This window comes from Aquarana catesbeiana, linkage group LG01 (assembly GCF_042186555.1).
Source record: "Aquarana catesbeiana isolate 2022-GZ linkage group LG01, ASM4218655v1, whole genome shotgun sequence".
Taxonomy (NCBI): Eukaryota; Metazoa; Chordata; class Amphibia; order Anura; family Ranidae; genus Aquarana; species Aquarana catesbeiana.
This window is the reverse complement of record NC_133324.1, coordinates 443,295,602-443,321,484: the sequence shown is the minus strand read 5'-3', so window position 1 is coordinate 443,321,484 and position 25,883 is coordinate 443,295,602. Positions and strand designations below refer to the sequence as shown.

Genomic DNA, 25,883 nt, shown 5'->3' with positions numbered 1-25,883 from the left:
CGCCAGTACCGTACCCTCCAAAAAGCAAAGCAGTATATAGACCATCAGTCAGATACAGTGGAGCTATCATTTATCCAACCTCCCTACACCTTGTCGAATTTAGTTGGTACACCTTTATTGGCGTATGTAGCTTTATACAAGGGCAATGCTCTATTTATAAACGCCTTCCATGCCAATACGGTAAGGGCCTCTGTTTTTTTCCATGACAGAATAATCATTATTTGTGCATAATAAAAAAGTAAAGTATGTAATGTACGGATTACCTTTTGTAGTTGCTAGCGGATCAGGCAACTCATTTTTTATAAAAGCGTTAGCAATGGCAGCCTCCCAAGTTTCTCTTATGATAGAGTTCATTCTTTTAACGCCTATAGTATTCTTAAGCAAACAGCCATTACAGAAGAGGCACATGAAATTAGTTTTTATGATTCTTCAAAAAGTTTCCGCTCCATATGTAGATATACACACACAGTGAAACCTCGGTTTGCGAGTAACGCAGTTAACGAGCGTTTCGCAAAACGAGCACTGTATTTCTAAAAATCCTGACTCGGTTTGCGAGTGTTGTCTCTCAAAACGAGCAGGATTCAGGCCAAAAGCGGTGTGCAGTACCGCTTTTGGCCTGAGGTGGGGCGCCGGAGCCAAATAGTGCCGATCGTCGTCGTTCGGAAATGCACGGAAAGGCCCGAGGACAGTTCGGCTGACCTCGGCAAACCTCGGAAAGGCTTGTGAATGGAGTCTTTCTGAGGTTTGCTGAGGTCAACCGAAGTGTGCTCGGGTCTTTTCGGCCGTTTCCAAGGCTCTCCGGCGCCTCTGGCCGCATGCGGTATTGCATCACATTGAAGTCAATGCGGAACTAATTATTTTCATTTCCATTGACTTCAGTGGGAAAACTCGCTTTGATATGCGAGTACTTTGGATTAAGAGCATACTCCTGGAACGGATTATGCTTGTAATCAGAGGTTCCACTGTAATATATATATATGTGTATGTATGTAGGTGTGTGTGTGTGTGTATGTATATGTATATGTATATGTATGTGTATATATATATATATATATATATATATATATATATAATGTTCAGAACCTTTTTAAAGACCCGTTGTACTATTTGCCATGTGATTGAAATTGTGATCTTTGCTTGTAATAATTATGAGCTTTGCTTTATCTTCACAGGGTCACATCTTTGTGATTATGCACTATCCCCTAGCCAGTACACGAACAGTATGAAAGCATCGTCTCTGTGCCCGAAGCTTCCAGTGCCAGTAAGGTGAGTTAAAGATGGTTACAACCATTCTGCGTGATTTCAAGCACAACTTGAACATTTATTTATATATATATATATATATATAAATAATATATACACAATTGTGCTCATAAGTTTACATACCCTGGCAGAATTTATGGTTTCTTGGCCATTTTTCGGAGAATATGAGTGATAACACAAAAACTTTTCTTTCACTCGTGGTTAGTGTTTGGCTGAAGCTATTTATTATCAATCAACTGTGTTTACTCAGAAACTACCCAAATGACCCTGATCAAAAATTTACATACCCCAGTTCTTAATCCCGTGTATTGCCCCCTTTAACATCAATGACAGCTTGAAGTCTTTTGTGGTATTTGTGAACAAGGCTTTTTATCTTCTCAGATGGCAAATCTGTCCATTCCTCTTGGCAAAAAGCCTCCAGTTCCTGTGAATTCTTGGGCTGTCTTGAATGAACTGCACATTTGAGATCTCCCCAGAGTGGCTCAATGATATTGAGATCAGGAGACTGAGATGGCCACTGCAGAACCTTCACTTTATTCTGCTGTAGCCAATGAAATGACAGGTCGACTTGGCCTTGTGTTTTTGATCATTGTTATGTTGGAATGTCCAAGTACGTCCCATGCGCAGCTTCCTGGCTGATGAGTGCAAATGTTCCTCCAGTATTTTTTGATAAAATACTGCATTCATCTTACCATCAATTTTGACCAAATTTCCTGTGCCTTTGTAGCTCACACATCCCCAAAACATCCACCTCCGTGTTTCATAGTAAGAATGGTGTACCTTTCATCATGGGCCTTCTTGACTCCTCTCCAAATGTAGCGTTTATGGTTGTGGCCAAAAAGCTCAATTTTGGTCTCATCACTCCAAATGACTTTGTACCAGAAGGTTTGAGACTTGTCTCTGTGCTGTTTGGCGTATTCTAAGTGGGATACTTTGTAGCATTTGCATAGTAATGGTTTTCTTCTGGCGACTGAACCATGCAGTACCTCCTTATTGTGCATCTTGAAACAGCCACACCACATGTTTTCAGAGAGTCCTGTATTTCACCTGAAGTTATTTGTGGGTTTTTCTTTGCATCCTGAACAATTTTCCTGGCAGTTGTGGCTGACATTTTAGTTGGTCTACCTGACCGTGGTTTGGTTTCAACAGAACCCCTCATTTTCCACTACTTGATTAGAGTTTGAACACTGCTGATTGCCATTCTCAATTCCTTGGATATCTTTTTATATCCCTTTCCTGTTTTATACAGTTCAACTACCTTTTCCCATAGATCCTTTGACAATTCTTTTATTTTCCCCATGAGTCGGAATCCAGAAATGTCAGTGCAGGACTGGATGAAAGATGCAAGGGTCTGTCAGGAGTCCAGAAACTCACTGACCTTTTATACACACACACACTAATTGCAAGCAAACAGATCACAGGTGAGGATGGTCACCTTTAGTAGCCATTCAAACCCCTTTGTGTCAACTTGTGTGCATGTTATCAGGCCAAAATCACCAGGGTATGTAAACTTTTGATCGGGGTCATTTGGGTAGTTTCTGTTGTCATGATTTAAAAAGTGTACACACAGTTGATTGATAATAAATGGCTTCAGCCAAACACTAACCATGAGTGAAAGAAATGTTTGTGTTATCATTCATATTCTCTGAAAAATGGCCAAAAAAATCATAAATTCTGCCAGGGTATATTTTATATATATATATATATATATATATATATATATATATATATATATATATATATATATATATATATATATATATTGTGTGTGTATATATGTATATATATATTATAATATAATATAATTTTATTTATTTTTTTAACCATCTTTATACCAATCTTACAAATGCATTCTCATAATTTATAATTATAGTATAGTGTGGACTGGTCATCTCACTGATGTCTGGCAACAATATTGCTCAGGAAGGTTTGACCATTTTTTTTTTTTTTGTTCTGATTTTTTGTCATTTGGCTTTGGTGGGTAAATGATCTTTAACCACTTCAATACCGGGCACTTTCCCCCCTTCCTGCCCAGGCAATTTTCAGCTTTCAGCACTGTCACACTTTGAATGACAATTGCGTGGTTATGCAACACTATACTCAAACTACATTTTTATAATTTTCTTCTCACAAATAGAGCTTTATTTTGGTGGTATTTAATCACCACCGGGGTTTTTATTTTTTGCTAAACAAACTAAAAAAGACTGACATTTTTGAAAAAAAAACAGTTTTTCTTCATTTGTTACAAAATTTAGTTTTTTCCTTCACTGATGGGCACTGATGAGTTGACACTGATAAGGTGGCACTAATATGTAAAATTGATGGGCGCTGACAGGCGGCACTGATGGGCAGCACTGATGATGAGGTACTGACAGTCATTACTGATAGGCACTGATTGGCATCTGTGAAGGGCAGTGACAGGTGTTGCTGATGGGCACTGACTGGCAGCTGATGGGCAGTGATTGGCAGATGTGGTTGGCACCTCTGATGGGGGCTGAGCTGATAATCAATGCGCTGATTATCAGTGCAAACTCCCCCGCCTTTGACAGGAGAGCCGCCGATCGGCTCTCCTGTCAGCGCAAACTGAGGAAAGGCATTTAACGGCACTTCCTGGTTACACACTGTGATGAGCTGTGATTTGGTCGCAGCTGATCATGTGGTAAAGAGCCTACGTTATGGGCTCTTTACCACACCACACCACGATCACCTGATTGGGGCTTATCCTGCTGGATGTCACATGACGTCCAGTCAGGATAACGTAACCACTTTGCGCACGTCATTCTGTTATATGGAGGGCGGGAAGTGGTTAAGATCATGGTATCAGAAACGTTTATGTCCTGTTTGTGAAACCCATCTGCTGTGCTATTGTACACATCTTGTGTTTTATCCTTTTTAATGAAACATATGAAAGTGTATGTCATTACGTACACAGAGAAGTGTTTTGGATGAAGCCACCTCAGCACCCAAAATGACTTGAGTTTGCAGTACAACCATGTCACAAAACTTACTGCTTGCTTAATATACTTACTACTTGCTGCTGCCTCTTTTCACTGCTAGAACTTGAGTGTGGTAAAACTAAATTATGAAAAAAAAACATCAGGTTGGCATAAAATAGATGGTAAGACAATGGTTTTGTTTTTTCTATTACGTTCTCCTTTATTCTGTGTGTTGACAACATGCTGCCACCAGAAGCAAATGAGTAGGCTAGAAACATTTAATCCGACTGACAACGATACCAAACACTTGTAAGCAACATCCCATTAGGTGTTAGCTTTTCCTATTTTATTTTTTTAGTCTTTATTTTTTTTTTTAATTGAGGTCAGTTTTGGGGGGGGGGGGGGGGGGATTTTTTGTTTTGTTTTTTAGATTCAAGCTTGTCGGAACTGCACACCTTTTATTTATTTTTCTGAAACCAGTAAAAATATTTACAGCTACTCATATACAATTCACGTAGCCTTTTTTGGGGAAAAAAATTAACATGAAAGACTTAAGTCTTCATTTCTATTCTAGACATACTTGTCAGATATTTGGATTTTTAATTGTACCTGAGGACAAAAAGTTCTTAAATTTTAAAATGACCCTTTAAGGTAGAAATGTATGACTCTATGTCCTCCGCGTAAGCTGTGCTTTTCTACTTTTTTTTTTTTTTTTTTTTTTTTTTGCACTAAGCAAAAATAGCCCAATTTATTTCATACATTTTGTCTGGCAAGTCAATCAGTGCTTTTTATTGTTTTCTTTCATAGCGTTGCACTTTGGCCTAAAATGGTATTTATTTTTTCATTTTAGATACAAGATAGATTTTTTTTTTTTTTCCTTTTTCCTTCTACCCTATAGTAAGTGTTGTGAAACCTCATATTAGTAAGAGGTGAGACCCTAGCTCACATAATGGGAAAAAGTCCACTGACAATCTTAACCCCAACTGTCTGCCAGCACAAAATAAAATGAGAATAGCACACAGACCTTAGCCACTAGTAGAGTTCCATTTAAGATGTCTGAACTGATTTTTAATGCCGGCACAGAAAAGATACTGCCTTATGCATCTGTACATTTTATCTGAGTCTTCATGTGTTTTTGCTATTTTGCTGTATATAGCATAGGGCATGACACAAAAAAGCAAGTTTATCAACCTTCATTGCTCTATTGGCTGAGCTTCCAGCATGATTTAACGTTCATCTGCAGCACACATAATTATTTTCTTTTGATAATCTGATTTCAGCTAATCCTTGTAAAGCAAATTGATGATAGAGTGCTCTTCTGAAACACTTAACATTTACAAATGCACATAGCACAGAAACAACCATTGCCTGAAAGCAATCTTATAAAAACATTACTACAAATATTGGGGTGAAAAGATATATTTAGATATGATGTTTGGTTTTAAAATGTTTATATACCAAAGTAAAAGATAATTGGTAAATTGCTGACACATTAACTTGACTGCATAAATTCACAATATAAAAAAACATGAGTTATGTTTATGCAGTTTTTGCTAGCCTAGTCTTCAGGGCAGTGTTGTCCAGAAACGTTGGTAAGAAATACAACTTTGTTCAACAAAGAGTTAAATTTCTTGGGTATAGTAATGCATGGCAACCAATCAAATATTGTACTAGTCTGACTTCAGCAGAATGACTTCTGATTTATTGCTGTTGACAACTACAGTCAATCAGTTGACTGCTGATTAGTACAAGATGGATTTTCATTCATTACTATTGGTTACTTACTGTTTTTAGACTGTCCTACCATTTAATGTTTACAAATTATGGGATGCGTATACAGTGCACATTATGTTTGAAGTAGAACTTTTACCAAAAATACATTCTGACCTACCCTTTTGTAGCCCCGGAACCTAATCTAAGCTGGGAGCGTCCCCCCCCCCCCCCATTCCCCCAGATCCTTGCTTACCTCTTTGTGATGTTCCCTGCAATTTCACCTAGATGTAAGGAAGAACCTGGATAAGGGTTATATTTTAGATAGACTAGGTGGATAGTAAGGGTGGGCATTTTTTTTTATTTTAGTAAACATTTTTAGTTCTGGATAGTGGAGGGAAGGTTTAAAACCACCTCTAGGTTTTCATTATGGTTTCTGACGCTCCCGGATAGATTTGGTTTACCTGCTGCTTTGACTACTGCATAAAACAGAAATTGATACTGAACAAAAACAGCAACTTAAACCATTTTTGTCTTTAAAATTGTTTGACAAAACACACCAAGGCTGATGGCACTAAGGCTAAAAATCTAAATTGATGTGTTTAGTACTGCGCTACCAATATAAAGCACAAAAAGAAAAAAAAAAAACATACTTTTTTAATATGTTGAAGATCGATCTCACCATTTTAAAGTGGCAAATCAATAAAAATATATAAACACATTCATTGTGAGTCATTTGGTTATTAAATTCCCAAACGATCTGTGCTCAAAAATTCTGTGAATCCAACCACATTATTGTCCAAAAAATCGCTGTGCGAAGTGAGAGCCAATCTAAGATGAATCAAAGATGGTGTGAAGGCCACCACCAGAAACTTTAAGGGTATGTGCTCTTCTCATAGATGGGCTCTTATTAGAGGGGCAAATGGAGTCTTTAAAAAATGAGCCAAGGATTTCAAATGGCTGCTGCAGGCAGATGGTTATGTAAACACACTCTATGGATGGTCGGTGCACTCAACAACAGACCCAGCCATAGACTGAAGCCCAGTTAAAAAAGAAAGAAGCTTCTTGGTGTAAACCAGTTAAGATCTCTTCATTGCTAAAATAATACATTTGCATTCACATCTATAAACAGTAGTAGCAAGTAAATGAAAGTACTGAGCCACCACCTTCCCTCACATATCAGCTAAGCGCATGGACAAGCCGCACTGTTCAGAGATCAGTAGAAGTCGGCAGCCATGCTATGTGTCTCTCTCCCTCTCTCTCCCGGATTAATTAGGCTCCCTCCCTCCTATGTTAAACCAAATATAGGTTCAAAAACTAAAAAGTTGATTCACTGATTACATCACATCAGGAAAAGTATCTGGAGGTGCCCTTGATAATGTCATGGTGACAAAAATGGTAGGGTGAAGCCTAATCTATTCGGAAATGATCTCTGAACAGAGCGGCTTGTCCATATGCTTAACCGAGATGTGAGGAGAGGTGGGGGCTTGGTACTTTCCTTTGCCTGCTACAATGTTTTAGAAATGTGAGTGCATATGTATTCTTTTATCAATAAAGAGGTTTTAAATGCTGTATATTATGAGGCTTCTTTCTTTTAAAAGCTAGACTTCAGTCTAATGCCCCGTACACACGGTCGGACTTTGTTCGGACATTCCGACAACAAAATCCTAGGATTTTTTCCGACGGATGTTGGCTCAAACTTGTCTTGCATACACACGGTCACACAAAGTTGTCGGAAAATCCGATCGTTCTAAACGCGGTGACGTAAAACACGTACGTCGGGACTATAAACGGGGCAGTGGCCAATAGCTTTCATCTCTTTATTTATTCTGAGCATGCGTGGCACTTTGTCCGTCGGATTTGTGTACACACGATCGGAATTTCCGACAACGGATTTTGTCGGAAAATGTTATCTCCTGCTCTCCAACTTTGTGTGTCGGAAAATCCGATGGAAAATGTCCGATGGAGCCCACACACAGTCGGAATTTCCGACAACACGCTCCGATCGGACATTTTCCATCGGAAAATCCGACCGTGTGTACGGGGCATAAGGCTGGGTTTGTTGTCGAGTGCACCGACCATCCATGGAAAGTGTATTCATGCCCATGAGATATCTGCCTGCAACTGCCATTTAAAATCCCTGGCTCATGTTTTTTTAAAGGCCCCTATAATGAGAATCCATCCATGAGGTGAGCGAATACCCTTAAGGCTGGGTTCACACTGCAGCATGCTCCGATGTGTCCCAATTCACTGTTTCAGGTCCGATTTCAGTCCGAATTTTTGGCTGAATTCGGACCTGAAACAGACCAAAAGACACACAGGGCTCCTGTGCAATTCGCCCCGGAGCCGCTGAGGAAATCTGTGAACCGGCTCCATAGAGAGCCGGTCACAATACCTGCTATGCGAATTGGGTGCGGAGAAAACCGCATCCAATTCGCAACAGTGTGAACCCAGCCTGAGGGTTTCTGGTGGTCTTCAATCTATATTTAATTCATTTGGATCAGTTGGGTCTCACTTTTTTTTTTTTTTTTTTTTGTGGACATTGATGTGATTTTGTGATTTGGATTCACAGAATTTTGAGCGCAGATTGTTTTGGACTTTAATAACCACAGGTCTTACAATTCATGTGTTCATATATTTTTCATTTCAATATATTTTTCATTTCAATGTGTATAATAAAAATAACAGAATCCGCTTGTAAAACAAGAGTTCAATAAACATAACAAGATCTGTTGCACACAGTAGCATGGCATTATTCAGGTGTGCTAAAAGGAAGAGAACATGGAGGGTTAACTACCATGTTTTCGATATCTGAGGCCATTCAGAAAGTGTTTATATATTTTTAGTGATTTGCCACTTTAAATTGTTGACAATCAATATCACTAACTATTTTTTCTTTTTGATTGTGCCTTACATTGTTAGAGCAGAACTGAATGCATCACTTTGGCTTTTATCATTCACACTTGTATGCTTGCAGCTTATAGGTATATTTTGGTACACAAACGTATCTTAATTTTGCTTTTGCAAAAGTCTAAAAGCCAGTTTGTGTGTGCTAACCATACACTGAGTTGTGTTTTTTTTTTTTTTTTTTTTTTTGTTTTTTAATTCTTTCTCCTTCAGATTTTTCAAAACTATGTAATAAAAATTTCCCTAAATTATCCATTCAATTGGTATCCAATCAGGCAGTCACTTTAACTATATAGTTGTTGGTGGATCTGAAAGAGATTGTACAAATAGATTATATCATCAGTTTAAAGGGAAGCTGGCACTACTGAACTTTTGAGAATGCTAGCTGTTTGGCCATCCTTTTGACACTTTGACTTCAAAGCTGTACGAGTAACTGACCCAGAATGCCCCGGAAACACAATAGGATTTTCCGATGGAAAATGTTTGATAGGAGCTTGTTGTCGGAAATTCCGACCATGTGTAGGCTCCATCGGACATTTTCCATCGGAAAGTTCCACGCATCCTTGGAATCAAGCAGAAGAGCAGCACTGGCTATTAAACTTCATTCTTCTCGGCTCGTCGTACCTGTTGTACGTCACCGTGTTTTTGACGTTTGGAATTTCCGTCCAACTTTGTGTGACCGTGTGTGCGCAAGACAAGTTTGAGCCAACATCCATCGGAAAAAAAACATGGATTTTGTTGTCGGAAAATCCTATCGTGTGTACAGGGCAGAAGAGGTGTAGTTCAGACAACTTTTCCGAGATCCATTGGAAGCATGCTTTTCTCAGCATTGTGATTGAAACATACCAAAGTCAGACATCACCAGCCATCTAGCATTTTTAAAAAGAGGCCTGCAATGGCATCTTCTCTACAAGTACACACTACTGCACAATAAAAGTATACAAACAGAAATCTGGTCCTGAGGAGCATAAAACTGTAACACTCTCTAAGCCTGAAAGAAGAGGAAATACATTGGATAATTTTTGGCTTTGTCCCTACAAGTATTCCTAAATTGTTACTTTACAGATTTTCACTCATGTTACTTCTCTGTAACCATCATTGTTAGCAAGTACTCCTATAAGACAGCATTGTAAAAAAAAAAAGGTACCCATGCCAGATTCATGCACTAGACCAGCCTTTCTCAACCTTTTTACCCCAGAGGAAACCTTAAGACCCCTTTCACTCTGAAGGCACTTTACAGGCGTTTTTAACGCTAAAAATAGCACCTGTAAAGCTCTTGTAAACTGCCTCCCATGCCTCCCAGTGTGAAAGCCTGAGTGCTTTCACACTGGAGTGGTGCACTTGCAGGACAGAAAAAAAAGTCCCTCAAGCAGTGTCTTTGGGGTGGTGTATACAACGCTCCTAAACCAGACCTGCCATTGAAATCAATGGGCAGGACTGCCGAAGTGCCTGCAAAGTGCTTTTCAGGTGCTTTTAACCCCTTATTAACGTCTTCTTTGGTGTTAAAAGCGCCCAGCCCCTAAAGCGCCGCTAAAATGAGCGGCGCTTTACCGCTAGCGCGGGGTAGTCTTCAGTGTGAAAGGGTTCTAAAGTAAAAGTTCACTTTTCTAAAGAAAATTAGAAAGGTAAAAAAATGTGCATTTGTTTTTTGGAGCATGTAAAGCATTGCACCAGCGATCAGCATATCTCTTGCAGACCTGTCAGTTTTCCTGTATGCCCGTTGATCCCATATGGGCAAGCAGATACACTGACGGGAAGAATCAATGAACTACCGTGGAGTTCCACAGTGCCGCGGTAGTTCATTGAGGACCACAAGCCGAAAGCTGCAAAGGATGTCGGGGCTTGTAGTTCATTCACACACAGAGCTATGTGAATAAATGACGTGACCATGTGGGCGGGACCCTGCTTGGCCGCGCTGATTTTTAAAAAGCGACAGCTAGTACGGGGAACTCCATCGTACTGCTGTCACAGGGAATGCGGGGATCTGGCAGTGGCTGCAGCATTGGGAACATGTTACATGTTCCCCCCTAAAAACAGGTGGAGCATGTGACATGTTCCCAAAGGTGAACTTATCCTTTGCAATAATTTGCAGGTCTTGAAGAACCCCACCTAAAGCCAGTTGTTGGTTTATTGAGTAAAATGCTCCTTACATGGGTGGTTATTGGGAAGAATGCCCCCCTTACAGTAGTGGTCAGAATGCAACCTACAGACAGCAAGAAAGATCATTGGCTTCTTGCAGCCTGCTCTGTCAAGTGTTGTTGGCCCCAGAACTATGCAGGCACCATCAGATAGGAGATCAATCAGCCACAGCTCAAGGAACCCTTAGCAATCTCTGGAGGAACCCTAATTGAGGACTGCATTAGACATATGAAAATAAAGGTTGCAATGTTTAGAGACTTCAGTGCATGATTTAAACTATCATTTGGAGTGGATACTTTGCTGACAATGCAATTCTGCTAAGAATTCTTTAATAAGGAAGCCTAGAATAGGTCCCTTATGAAACCAGCCTAAATGGCATAGAATCATCATAAAAGAAAATCTAAGTTGCAAGTTATGTTCTATGATTTTGACTTCTAGCACAAGAAAGCTTTTTGCACAACAAAATAGCCGATGACGCACTATAAAACAAGCTTGTTCATATTTGTGTGTAAACCAAAAAAACCCTTTATAGAGTGTTACAGCCCTTTTATGATATTTACACTGATTTGTGCCCTGGCTATTTTTTGGGAGTCGTCTGACTAATTAGGGTTGTTTTACTAAAGGCAAATGGGCTGTTCACTTTCCAGCATCAGATCATGTGCAAGTCAACAAGTCAAAAATTATTTTTTTTTTTATTGTTTTAACTTTTTCATGCTCTTGATTCTTTTCAAAGTAATTTTCACCGCATTCAGTAAGCTAAGGAAAATATCCATTGAAAAGTGCATATTTCCTTGCAAAGTGGACAGCTGTATTTCCTTTAGTAAATCAACCATGAAGACATGCATTGTGAAGTGGAGCAGTAATGTGTAGCACTGGGAGCAGTTAAATCCAGAATATATAATGTGATGACCCAGGATAGGGCCTCTGAGCAGGGAGGATTCTCTTCCTGGGAGATCAACTAAAATTCTAAATGATGTAATGAAGAGAAGAGGAACTAGCCAGCATATAACATTACCCATAAATGTTTAGATACACATCAGTATGGGAATAATATGAGCGTTATATGATAAAAGGTATATAATTGTACATACATCCAATGTACAAACAGGCACTGTCCACATTGTGCACATATACCTGGGTATATATAGTTATTAAAATAGATACCTTCAGATGAATGTTGCATCAAAGTCCATTTGCAGGGGCCCCTGAAGATGATCACAAAGTGGCATTCATCTTGGTGTTAAAGACCTAAAGACAGAATCGTGATGATGGGGAATTCCTCCAATTGTTGTCATACCAGCCTGGACGGTAGCTCTTACTAGCAGAAACTGGTGTGACACTGGGACTCAGCCTGTAACTGCCTTTGGACTATGGTTTAGCCTCTGCTGGCTTTAGCCTATGCTGGTTGCTGAGCCCCGAGCTAACGCTGGCTATAGAATCCTAGACCAGAAGGGACAGGTTAACGAGAAAAACAAGAGCTGTATATCAACTCTATTTCAATAAACAGGTTCATCTACTAACTTATAGCAGGGTGACTACTGCACACACACTGTGTCACATACCAAACTTTGTAGTATAGTGCATGTGAGGTAAAAACAAGGGGACAGGCATACTTCTGTCTCTAGTCTTTAAATATATACATATATACACCCAGAAGCTATGGGCAATAATAGTAAATTATTAAATATAGAAATGCTTGCCTAATAATCCCCACTTCTGCCCTGAATAAAATACAGCAGTAGCTCCTGCATGTATGGTCATGATGTCCAATACCGTTTCTACTGCCTGGAAGCTCCCCTTTATATATTATCGTAGTCCTCCTAATTGAGGTTTGTGACCCAGCAAACGGGGACAGGAAGTACCTGTCTAAAACCAACTAACTCTGGTAATTAACAAACATCAGCTGTTCACAAATCCAGATACAGAAATAATGGCACAGGAACAGTGTTAATTTTAGTCTTAGGACTAAAATGGCATTTTAGTTTTAGTCCCATTTTAGTCTTCTGCAATAGTTTTAGTCGTATTTAGCCGACTAAATCTCCAGTACATGTTAGTCGACTAAAATGTCCTACATTTTAGACGACTAAAATCTCCAGTAAATTTCCGTAATTGTAATTTGGTTTTAGTCATAGTCTTTTGACTAAAATGGCATTTTAGTTTTATTTTTATTTTAGTCTTTTGACTAAAATGGCTTTTAGTTTTAGTCGTATTTTAGTCATCTCAATTGTTTTAGTTTTAGTCGTATTTTAGTCGACTAAAATAGTATTCATTTAGTCGACTAAAATGTTTTAGTTGACTAAATTAACACTGAACAGGAAATTGTCAGGAGTGGTGTTTGCCACGTTAACTGAGCAGACCTGCACCAGTTTCGACTTCAGATTGACATTGAAACTAGCGCTGGTCTGCCCCTAATTACCAGAGGTAAAACCGCATATAGAAAACTGCCATGGATTCCTGCCAGGTGTGACCTTGTTGCGGTCAGCAGTCCCCTCTCCTCTCTCTCTGCCCATGCAGTGATTACATTACACAAGCAAAGCCTGCAGGGTTAACAACCATTTTCCTCCTCCCTCCCAGGTAGGGATGGGCATCAGCTCTTTCGAACATGCATCTCCAGCTTTCATGTTCTCTGTGCTGCATCCATCAGACATAACAGAACACAAATTGAGTTGCTCCTGAATAACAAAAGGGCTTGCACCCCTTTGTTAATTAAGAGCAGCATCTGCTCCATTTTTGTCTGTTTTGACGAATGGTGCATGCATTGTGTTTGCACTACTCTTTGTTAATTCTCTCCATTGTATTCTTTATATTTATTTTTCCCAAAACATGATCACTGCATTCTTTTTATTCTTATGACCCGTGTGGGCAGAGTGGACACAGCCAAGCTTTCCTTTATAATATGTTTTACTTGATAATGCCACAGTCTTGTACTTGATTATTTTCGGTGATCTTTATGATGATTGAAAAAATGCTGATCACATGAGCAACTCTTGGTAAGGGTATGCTTTCAATCTAGCTAATGGAATATTGCTAAATATTGAGTTTAAATCTGCAGAAAGTCTTGTTCTAATAAAAAAATCTCCTCTCGTATATATTAATTACTCTTGTAGAATTTTTTTTATTTCCAATGTTGGTCATTTGATATATACAGTGTAATAAACAGATCTTTCTTTACCTTTTTATTTGTTTTATGCTTAATAAAGAAAACAAAAACTCATTGTGGGATCATTTAAAATGAACTCTTTGTCTATATTTGCACTTTTATTAAAATAGGTAAATTAGAGTTTTGCATCCTGTACCAAATCCCTATCTCTATTTACTCTGTATTGTCAAATGTTAGAAGTAATCTGAAACTATCATAATACATTGGTGGAGACAATTTATTGACAATTCTGCTGATCGTTTGTGCATGGTCTGCCAGCTAAGTAGTCTTCCTATAGACATAATGGGGGAAATTTTACTAAAACTGGTGCACAGTAACCAGTTAGCTTCTAGGTTTTAGCCTAGGTTCACACTGATGTGGGTTTGAAATTGGGTGAGTTCTACTGACCCGCATGTCAGTCCGAGTTTGGGAGCGATTTCAGAGACATCTGTGTGGGTTTCTGCGGAGATGTCTATTGAACTGGCCCTCAAAGTTGCCAAAAGCAGTGCAGGAACTACGTTTGAGAATCGATGCGGCACTGCAAAGTCGGCGTCGCACCGATTTGACGGTGTAGTTGCCGGCAATAGCCGACGATTTGACATGTCAAAACGCCCCGATGTGAATGTGGGCTTATTGTCCAAAGCTTAATTGAATGAGCTGAAGTCAGAAGCTGATTGGTTACTATGCACAGCTGCACCGGATTCTGTGTGCACCAGTTTTAGTAAATCTCCCCTAATGCACACATTTACACTGACCAACATGTCAGTGCCTATAGAATGAGGATAAGGAGTATTTTGCACATATCCCCGACACTAACCACTCTTTGGTAAAAACAAAAACCAATAGACCCTGAAGGAAACATGTGCCATGGTCAGGTTGGGCCTAAGTGCATACAAACATTTCCCAAGCTTAACATTATCCGGTAGCTCGTGCCACAGTAAACCTGCACCGAGGAAGTATGAAGGCTACCATTTTAAAGGATAAGTTCATGTTAAAAAAAAAAAAAAAAATGCAGGTAAAAATTGTGCATCTATTTTTTTTTTTTTAGGAGCCTGCAGAGCATTGCACCCTCAATCAGCAGATTGTGGGTGCAATGCCAGTCTCCTGCAATCTTTCAATAAAGCTTTCTGCTCATACCACCTATCAGCATCCTTGCAGTTCATTGAGAACTACAAGCCATCTTAAGCAATGGAAGATGGTACTTTTAGTTCATTCACAGAGCTATGTGAATAAATGACCCGACTGTGTGGGCAGAGCCCCACACGGCTGCGCTGTTTTCGAATTGTGACAGTGGGTGCGGAGAGAGGATCCCACGCCCACTATCACAATTTGAGGGGGGGTATTGATGGTGTGGAGGGAGGATGCTGAACATGTTGCACCTAAATACAGGGTGTAACATGTTCAGAAAAGTGAACGTATCCTTTTAATATGTCCTGAAAATTCTAGCTGCCCACTGCCCTGCTAAATCAAACAGAACTGTGGCTGCATCAATAACCCCGTGTTGACTAACGTTTTTGCTCTCATTATAATAAGGGTTAAGAATGGTAAAATATAATTTTAATTTTGTTAATATTGGTCAGTATATACATGCAATTCATTATTTCTCATTGCGAAAATTCAGAAGACTGTACTTGTGATTACATGTTGTACAAAAAGATGTTTTATGCATTCTCAGGTAAGTTGACAGTACAGATAAAAGATTATACCTTAAGAGCGAGTTTATGAAATCAGGGCTCATGGGACTGAAATCTCATTCTTCCTAATTTAGAATTACTACCTCAAACAACTGCCAGCCTTTAGCAAAATTGTTGGTTTATTTGAATAGTCCCCTTCCTATTTTTGGGTTTGGCTTTCACATCCATTCTACCCCATTGATGACATTATCAACCACTGCTCACCATGTGCCTTCCCAAGATTCATTCATAACAGCTTTTTAAAGTTATGTAGACTGTCATCCACTATTGATAATATTACAGTCAAAATTGTGGCTTCCATTCACCTTTCCATTTGTTTGTTAATGTTACATTTTCATTTTATATTTCGGTAGGAGTAATTTTTTTTCCTTTTTTTGTTTTTTTTTTCTCCTTGTGTCACCAGTGCACCTATTCCATTCTTCCATCGCTGTGCTCCTGTGAACATTTCCTGCTATGCCAAGTTTGCAGAAGCCTTGATCACTTTTGTCAGTGACAATAGTGTCCTGCACAGGCTGATTAGTGGAGTAATGACCAGCAAAGAAATTATTATTGGACTTTGCTTTTTGTCACTAGGTAATGGCTTTTCTGATTATTAGACTTCATTGTGTAGTACTGTTCTAGGAAATTTACCATCTTTCAGTTCTTGTGGGGCTAAAACGTATATATTTGTTGTTTTACTTAGAGTCACATTGGCCCTGAAGTGTGCTTTTTATTGCACGACCAGTGCTCTTGTCTTGCAAACTTTAGCAGCTTTCATAGTTTTACTCCATCTTTATGCCGTTGGAATTTAAAATTTCTATTCCTGTACCTGACATATTTGAACTTTCGTGGAAGAAGATGAAAATTTTGTGTCTCCGGGGTGTTTCAAATGTGATTTGTAGTGAGCGTTTGTTCTGCTTCTAACTGTACTATTATACTGCAGAAATGAAAAGTGTTTTATATATATATATATATATATATATATATATATATATATATATATATATATATATATATACAGAAGCATATTTGGAATTGTAGAGCAAATTTATAAGTGTTTACCCTCTTAGTAAAGTGGTTGTAAACTCTCAAAAAAAAAACAAAAAAAACAAAATACTTACCTTAGATCGAAGCTGTTGCATTGGTCCCCGTACACCGCTGTGACCGGCAACATGTTTCCGGGTTCGCAGGCTCCGGCGGTGTGATTTACCGGAGAAGGGATGATGTCACTCCCACGTATACGCGTGGGAGCTGCTGGTCACAGCACAGCTACTGAAGAAACTGTACGAGTGGTATAGACTTACCTGTAGGTAAATGTGATAGCACAGGGTTTACAACCACTTTAACTTCATTCATAGTAATAGCAACTTATTTGGCTTTCATACTTCAGATGGTGCATGGTGATTAAATCTGACAAGGGGCTCTACTATGCATCCATCTACTACTAGACTTCACTTATCAGAAAGCAGTTGAAAGTTTCAAAAGCCTAAAATGTTACATAACAAAAATGCTGCCAGCTGTTTAAAGCCAATTTGCTGCTTCAGTAATACTCCAGAGTCTAGACCAGTGATGGTGCACCTTGGCACCCCAGATGTTTTGGAACTACATTTCCCATGATGCTCATGCACTTTGCAGTGTAGTTGAACATCATGGGAAATGTAGTTCCAAAACATCTGGGGTGCCAAGGTTCGCCATCACTGGTCTAGACAGTTTTTAAATAAAGTAGGAATCTATTCAAACTTCTGTTAAGTCTTTATTAATGTCTGTGAGATTCTATCATTTTTTTAATGTACTACAGAAGTGTTTTTATAGCAGTGGGCATGCTTATTTAGAGAGCTTTCCTTTCACTTCCTGTGCTGGAGACTAGCTAGCAGGTGATGCAAAATGTTTGCAACATGAAAAAGTACAGGGCAGTACAGCAGAGGTTCTAAATATTCCCCACCAGACCAAGTACATCGTAACTAGGTCAGGATTGCTAATAAACAATCCTAATACACTAAAGATTACATATGTATATTTCCTTTAAGAATGTACTCCAGTAGATTTGGGGAAAACTGCATATTGAATGTCCAACCTGCCATTCATTGTTGGCTACTAGTTGCCCTGAACACAAAATTCTGCCAAATCATCTGCACTTAATTTACAATTCTGAATTGGTTATTAGTCCGCCCACTATTGGTTGAATGTATCTATGGTCAAAATGTAAAATCATATATTCATTTCCACATATATTTATGTCCATAGTGTTTTAAATAATAAGAGTGGGCTACAAATAATTCAAACCATCTTGATATTTGTAAAAATTGTGAAGATCGCTACATATTTACTACTTGAATTCTGTCACACATAACTACTATGTCCTTCCTGTGAGTAGGCACTGCTGTGTCACACATTTCACAGAGCCTGCCTTCTGAACTACAGAAGTGCTGAGAGGAGGAGTTTCAGGAGGCAGTCATTACAAAAAACATCAAATCATCACTGATTGCAGGTAGCAAGGTATAATGGTATATGTAGATAAATTTTAAATTAAACCAAAGGAATGAGCAAAGGAAAAACTGCAAAGCATACAGAGGATCAAGGAAGTTGTTAAAAAGATGGCCAGCAGACAGGCAGCCCTCATGACATGAAAGGAGAATTTTCAAGTAAGCTCATATTTAAAAGAACTGTTTTTTCTATTGCTATTACAATGCAAATATTCTAAAATATGTGTATGCTATGACTACGGATCTCCTTTTTAAGTATGATTTTGTTATTTGTATGATTTAGGTTACTTTGTGTAATACTCTTTGATTTAATTTGTTTTGATATGCAGGTATTTAGGCCTCATGCACACTGGGTGCTAAAAACTCTACTTTTAGGAGTGTTTGGCATATTATTTCTGCCTCTAAACGTCCCCTAATGTTGGTCTATGTGTCCTTGCACACATAGCCATTTACAGTCGTTTAGAGGCAGAAAAAAACTCACTGCCAGTACATTCAGGAGCAGCAGCATTTTGGCAGAAAAAAAACGCTTTACACGTATAAACGCCAGGCACATTTAGTGCTTGAGCATTATTTCATTTTAATGGGCAGAATAAATTCTATAAGACAAAGAGTTGCTGCAATACCGCTCCAGGCGATATAATAGCTGTACTGAACATCTGGTGCTAGCAAAGTTCGTGATCTGAAAGACAAAATCAAAGTATGTCAAAGTATGTGCAAAAAGAGGTGATCACACTCCAATCTTCAGAAGTATTGAAGGCTTTGATCATAAAAATCCATGCATTACATCAATAGACCACAATACAACAGGACTATAGCAGCAAGGTTAACATGTTTCAGGAACATGTGACATGACGCTTAATCATAACAATTTGGTTCATGAAACATGTTAACCTTGCTGCTAAGTCCTGTTGTATTGTGGTCTATTGATGTAATACAGGGGTCTCCAAATGTTTTAAACAAAGGGCCAGTCTACTGTCCCTCAGACTTTAGGAGGGCCGGATTGTGGCCAGTGAGGGTAGAAAATGTCCCGGGCTCTGCATCAGTGAGAATAAATAAATAAGTGCCCCATCATTCGTATTAGTAGGAGGAAAAGTATCCCATCATTGGTATCAGTGGAAGACATAGTGCCCCATTGCTGGAGCCTCATATAGTTTGGAGGAATAGTGCCCCAAGAGCCAGATAAAGGCCCGCAAAGGGCCACATCTGGCCCTTAGGCTGCAGTTTGGAGACCCCTGATGTAATGCATGGATTTTTACGATTAAAGCATTCATACTTCTGAAAAGTGGAGTGCGGTCGCCTCTTTTTGCAAATACTTTGACAGAATAAATTACAGTTCTGGCTAATAAAACTAATTAATGCCCAGTCGCTTGACACGTGTCTAAAAGCGCCAAACATATTAACAAAAACATCACTTTACGCATTCAGGAGAGTTGGGCAATGCCCAGTGTGCATTGGGCTGCCTTGTGCATTATCTGTGCACAGGTTCACTTCACAAGCCCTCAATCACTTCTGTATTTATAAGCATTGTGGAAAAATTAATTTTCAAAGTTCACAACAGACATTGAAATCTTTTTTTCCCAAGGGAACAAATCTTGGCAGCCTGCCAGATTTTACCGTAAACCATTCATAAGTGTTTCTAAGCTGTTAGAAACAAACTTAAACTCCAAAAATGATATTTGAGGTTTACTGCTTGTTAAAGCTGAATTCCAGGGAAAAGAAAAAAGCTCCCCTGCTGCCCCTGCATTGTGAAATTTGAAGCTGAAGTTTAGGCATGATTTTTCATGTATACATTGGGCAGCATGGACCAATGTAAGTGTGCATATCCTATACCTGACCAAGCCCTGTGGAAGCTGAAAATCATTAAATTATTCACAATTAATACCATTATAGCAGCAGTCTTCTAGGTCCAGTGCCAAGTGGCTGCTGTTCTGCAAAGTTACTACAGGGGGTTGGTTACCACTGCTGCCAATCAGGGAATGCCTCATATTTTTTTTTCAATGAATGCAAGGTGTTCTCTGGATGAGTTGGAGAGGCAGGGCAGTGACATCACAATCACCACCTAGTCCAATCAGGGAATACCTTGTATTTATTAACAAACACGAGGTGTTCTCTGGCTGCAGCGCTTAGTGAGCAATCCCCTATGGTTACCATGCTGAAGGGGAGCTGCTTGGCACTGATACCAGAAGACTGCTGCCATCACCATAGAATAAGCATATTCTATAGTGATTTCCTTCTTCCACAGGAATTGATCAGATATGAGATGTATAGAAGAAAAGACGACAGATACAACTTATCTAGGAGGATTTGTTTCATCTCTGTGTATCACCTGAGGATAGTCCCTTCACTGGGTATATGAAAGGGCTTACAACCACTTTAAAGGAGAAGTATAGACAAAGCTTTTTTGGCTGTATTTCTGTGGATCACAGGAGTGCAGTTCGTTCTGGGCTAAAGCCAGCTGAGGGCTGCTGTCACAGAGCCGGTCTGCATCAGATCAATGCTGCATCTACCTAGGTGAGCATAGTTTTTTTTTTTTCCATGACTTATGAGATTACATCTTACTGAACAATGACAAAAATTGCGAATAAGCACAGTGATTTTACTTTCACACTAGCATTGCCACCCCATGATCTCCAAGCTTGCAGGTTCCCCCTGACTAACAGTTGTCATCAGGTGAAAGTGGCCCTCTGTTAATCTCATTCATGATGAATGAAGGTTTCTACATGATATTACATGTTGTCAGCTCAGGCCTGCATATGTGCAGATGCATAATGCAGACAGTTGTCCTGAAACACAGCTTCACACCCTATGTAACAACGTTTGCAAATCAGTTGAGATCACAATTATCATTCCAAAATGTTACTACATTTAAAGTGGCCTATTAATGTAAATGTATTTCTCAGTTACAATGCAGTTACAGCTTGACTGCATCTTCCCACACAGCTCCATTTATTTTCAGATTTGTGTATGCTTAGCTTTGAGCACTAGAGATTATTCACAGGCAAGGCTGAGAGGTAAAATCAATACAGTAGCTGGCAGAAAGTAGGCACGTCTGATACAGAAGGCCACCTATAACACTTTGCTGACACATTGTCATCTGTAATACTGATAAGCATTCTGCTGTCATACTGCACATCACTACATCAAGTCAGCAAAGCTTTTCTCTGCAATTTAAAGCAAAGTAGTGTGCTGATGATCTCAGATTTCCGACAGGCAAAATATACAGTCTTCTAGCGCTTTGTTACTTACTTTTGTTTCCACTTGTGTTCTATAAAGGAAACCTGTGCGAAGAGAAATACAGGGTTGCCATTAACCTCTTCCTTGTGAGAATCCTAGTTGCTAAAGCTGACCATAGATGGATTGAAATTTAGCCAGGACCGGCCAAATTTCAATCCATCTATTGGCAGGAATAGACGTTAGTCTCTCAATTGACTTGTGTACAACCAGCCTGTTGGAAAATGTTTGCTTGATCAGTGCCGCCAGCTATAGCTGGCGGTGCTGAGTTTATTTTGACAGTGGAGAAGCCTCCCCGCTGTCAGAATACAATAGCTCTGTGGGAGGGATTACCCCATCCACATCAAATGTGTGGATAGGGGAAGCAATTAATTTTCTTTTGTTCAACCCTCTGGTTGAATTAATGAAAATGAATCATGTATGGCCTGCTTTATTCAATGACTTGGAACAAGTATGCAGCCAGTGAAATCAAAAGTCCTGATTTACAGGCTTGTTTTGGCTTAGTGATTCAGAAAGTGACTTAGCCACTTGAATCCGTTTCATAGTCAAACAAATAGCGTTTTCAGAAATGGCAGCCTCCGTATTTATGCCATCCAAAGTTTTTTTTTTTGTTTGTTTTTTTAAAGTAGAACAGCAAGTTATCATCATTATTACACATGTTGGAGCCAATAGTAACAATCCTGTAAGTCTGTAAGGCCTCTCCCAAATTTCTCAAAGTAGGTAGGAGACAGGTAAGTTCAGAATTTCTCTGCAGAACTGTCTGCTGAGAATCTGCTTGATAATCGCTGCTGTTAAATAACTACTAGTGTTGGAGAGATTGTCCCCTGCCATCTCCTGTTCAAGTTGGACACTTCAAACCGTGACTTCAGATTTTACAGTGATTACTGTATTCAACTAAAGTGCCTAAAATCACCACTTTTTCATTCTTGGACCAGTTTTCACGAAGTGGGGCATGTGGTATGTACTAAATGGCTTGGCATCCAGAAAGAGGGCTTGAAGAAGAAAAGTCTACTTTCTGGCAGCTCTACAAGAATACACTCATTCTAGTTACAGATATTAAACATTAGAGAGAGCCTGAACCTTTTGCTTTTGGAGCATAGTGGTTGAGGGCTAGAACCTCTGTGAGGCTTTTATTGCTGGCTGAGGCTGTACTGAAGAGATTTCCCTTACATTCTTTTTGGGTGACTGCATTAACTCCCCCGATGGGAAGTAAGGGAAACGGTCTCCAAGGGTACTGAGATGACAATAAAAATTGTGTTCCAGCCTGTTCACTCTACTATAAAACAATAGAGCTTTTATTGCTATATGTGTACCTGTTGATTTTTTTTTTCCTCAAAGGGGCTACAGAGTGCAATAAAACCTCAGAGGTTCTAAGCTTTTCTCACTCTATCCTGACAAAACTTTTTTAGTGGGTATACCATAAGCTAAACAAAAAAGTCTACTACAGTACTATGGGTTTTATTGGACTTTTTAGAGAGAATGGTTCCTTAATCACTCTAGATGCTGGATCTCTCGGAAGGTTGGTAAGCATAGTTAGGAAAAATGGATCTGGAACAGTAGTCATGGTAGCTGGAAATCATCACATTTTAAACTGTGAGAATGCAATATCACTACGCAGTTTTAAACTCTTCTTTTTCATGAGAATAAACAAATCTTTTTTACCATTTCCATTAAATGACTTCTACTGAGTAATCGTGTGTGCAATACGTTGCTAATTTGTGTCATTTTTATAGCCCTTCAACTTTGCTACAAAATTTGTTTTGGTAATTGTCTACTTTGAAAATCAGTTTTAGTACACAGTGACCTACAAAATGCTATCTTATTTTTCTTGCAGTGCTTTCAATGATTTTGATGGTTATAATCAGATACATCTCTAGAGTACTTGTGTGGATCTTAACCATCTTGGTTGTGCTGGGTTCTCTTGGTGAGTTTTAGATTACCTTTGCTATCTACATGAAATGAAAAAGTATGTATGTGTGGATGTGCATGTATGTATACAATAATAACCATTACTGTTAGGAATTGCAAATAAGTGGCCTTGCAAGTGCCATCTTATAGAAGGACTCTTTTTTGGGGGGGGGGGGGGTTGCCGTGTCAGATTTTTTTTGACATCTGTCCCATTGAGACTTCCTGTCCCATAGCTAAAACAGGTTGTCATCAGAACTAGTGTCCCCACTGGAAGACCCCCATCCACCACCCCCCCACCCCCCTGCCCACAATATTCCTGTTTTGGTGGGAACCTGAAATGTTGGATTCTCTATTACCTTCACTCTAGGTACTAATGATAAACAGTAGAAATAGAGAGGATGACTCTCCCTACACAGGCAGCAATAAAAGACAGTCAGTTGTTTGAATCCCTCTCAGCTTTATCCATTTTTTTTTTTTAAATGTCCCTTAGTTACACTTTAAGCATAGGGAGGATAACATTTATTTTACAGTCTTTCACTCTGAGTTTTTTGCAGAAGTGGGAAGAAGCAATCAGAACCTACTACAGCAATGTTGCATTTTACAGATTAAAGGAATGCTCCAGACAAACAGCTGCATATACAATTATGGGGATACATAGTTGCATAGTTGGGGAGGTTGAAAAAAAGACACCTACAGTATACATTGAGTTCAACCAAAAGACAAAAAAAAACCCCAAAAATAAAAATCTCCATCCTTAGAACCCTAAACACACAGATGAAATAGTTGTAGTTTAAGGCTGGGTTCACACTTAATTCGAATTCGTATGCAGCTCACAGCAGTGGTCCGGTGCGTCCCTTTTCTCCATTTCAAGGACGAATCAGGCCCGAATTTTTTTCTGAATTCGGACTTGAAACAGAGCCAAAGACTCACAGGGCCCCTGTGCAATCTGCTCCGCCCTGGAGCTTTGTGAACTGACTCCGTTGAGAGCCGGTCACAGTCTCCTGTCATGCGAATTGGATGCGGTTAAACTCGCATCCTATTCGCAGAAGTGTGAACCCAGCCTTAAAGTATGTGTAAACCCGGTCAGTAAAATCTCATAAAAGCCTTAGTATGTTATTGAGATTTAAAAAGCTGTTTTTCAATTTTTTTTTTAATCTGCAGCTTTGGTTAACCACTTCCGGGACCACCCACCGTCGTTATAGGTCGGTACTTTGAAGGAGGATATCGTTGTTATGGCAGCAGCTAGGTGCCATAAACCCGGTATCCTCTTCTTCAGTGAGCAGTCCGGTTTAAGATAAAAGTGGTCTCTGTGGCGGATTCACCACGAGATCACTTTTATCGGTGGCGGGAGAGGGGCCCCCCTCCCGCCATGATCCGGTGCCCTCCGCCGCTTACCGGAGCCGTCGATCGCATCCTTCTAGTGGCCTGACATGGAGACGAGTGAGGGGAAGATGGCCCTCACCCATCTCCACATTATTGCAGGGCGGAAGCGACATCAAAATGTCACTTCCACCCATAGCTCTTAAAGGGCCATTTTTGTTTTCATTTTTTTTCACCGCTTCAATACCTGCCCATAGTCAAATGACGGCCGCAGATGGGATCTCCCATCCTGGGTGGCCGTCATATGACGTCCTGGGCTTTCCGGCCGTTTAGTGGGCGCGCGCGTGCCGCCGGGGGCCCGCGCCTGCCGCGTTGCTCGGGACCCGGTGCGTGTACGATGTCTGCTGGGCACCCGCGATTGCCCGTTAACCAAGCAGGACCGTGGATCTATGTGTGTAAACACACAGATCCACGTCCTGTCAGATGAGAGGAGACCGATCTGTGTTCCCAGTACAGAGGAACACCGATCGGTCTCCTCCCCTTGTGAGTCCCCTCCCCCTACAGTTAGAATCACTCCCCTAGGAAACACATTTAACCCCTCGTCTCCCCCTAGTGGTTAACCCCTTCCCTGCCTGTCACATTTTTACAGTAATCAATGCAATTTTATAGCATTGATCGCTGTATAAATGTGAATGGTCCCAAAAATGTGTCAAAAGTGTCCGATGTGTCCACCATAATGTCGCAGTCACGAAAAAAATCGCAGATTGCCGCTATTACTAGTAAAAAAAAAAAAAAGAAATAAAAACATTTTTTAAAATGCCATAAATATATCCCGTATTTTGTAGAAACTATAACTTTTGCGCAAACCAATCAATATACGCTTATTACGATTTTTTTTTTTTTTTTTACCAAAAATATGTAGAACAATACATATCGGCCTAAACTGAGGAAAAAATGTGTTGTTTTTTTTTTTTGTTTTTTTTTTTTAAATGAGGATATTTATTATAGCAAAAAGTAAAAAATATTGTTTTTTTTTTCAAAATTGTCGCTCTTCTTTTGTTTATAACGCAAAAAATAAAAACCACAGAGGTGATCAAATACCACCAAAAGAAGGCTCTATTTGTGGGGAAAAAAGAACGTCAATTTTGTTTGGGTACAACGTCGCATGACCACG

At 39.5% G+C, this 25,883-nt stretch overlaps 1 protein-coding gene across 1 annotated transcript in view; it reads left to right on the top strand.

Moving 5' to 3' along the window:
- Positions 1 to 25,883, top strand: part of SLC44A1 (solute carrier family 44 member 1) — a 266,830-nt gene that overhangs the window by 149,814 nt on the left and 91,133 nt on the right. The window contains exons 5-7 of the mRNA XM_073636222.1: positions 1,173 to 1,266; positions 16,192 to 16,361; positions 23,316 to 23,405. Coding sequence (XP_073492323.1) covers positions 1,173 to 1,266; positions 16,192 to 16,361; positions 23,316 to 23,405 — 354 coding nt within the window. The remainder of the gene's footprint in view (positions 1 to 1,172; positions 1,267 to 16,191; positions 16,362 to 23,315; positions 23,406 to 25,883) is intronic.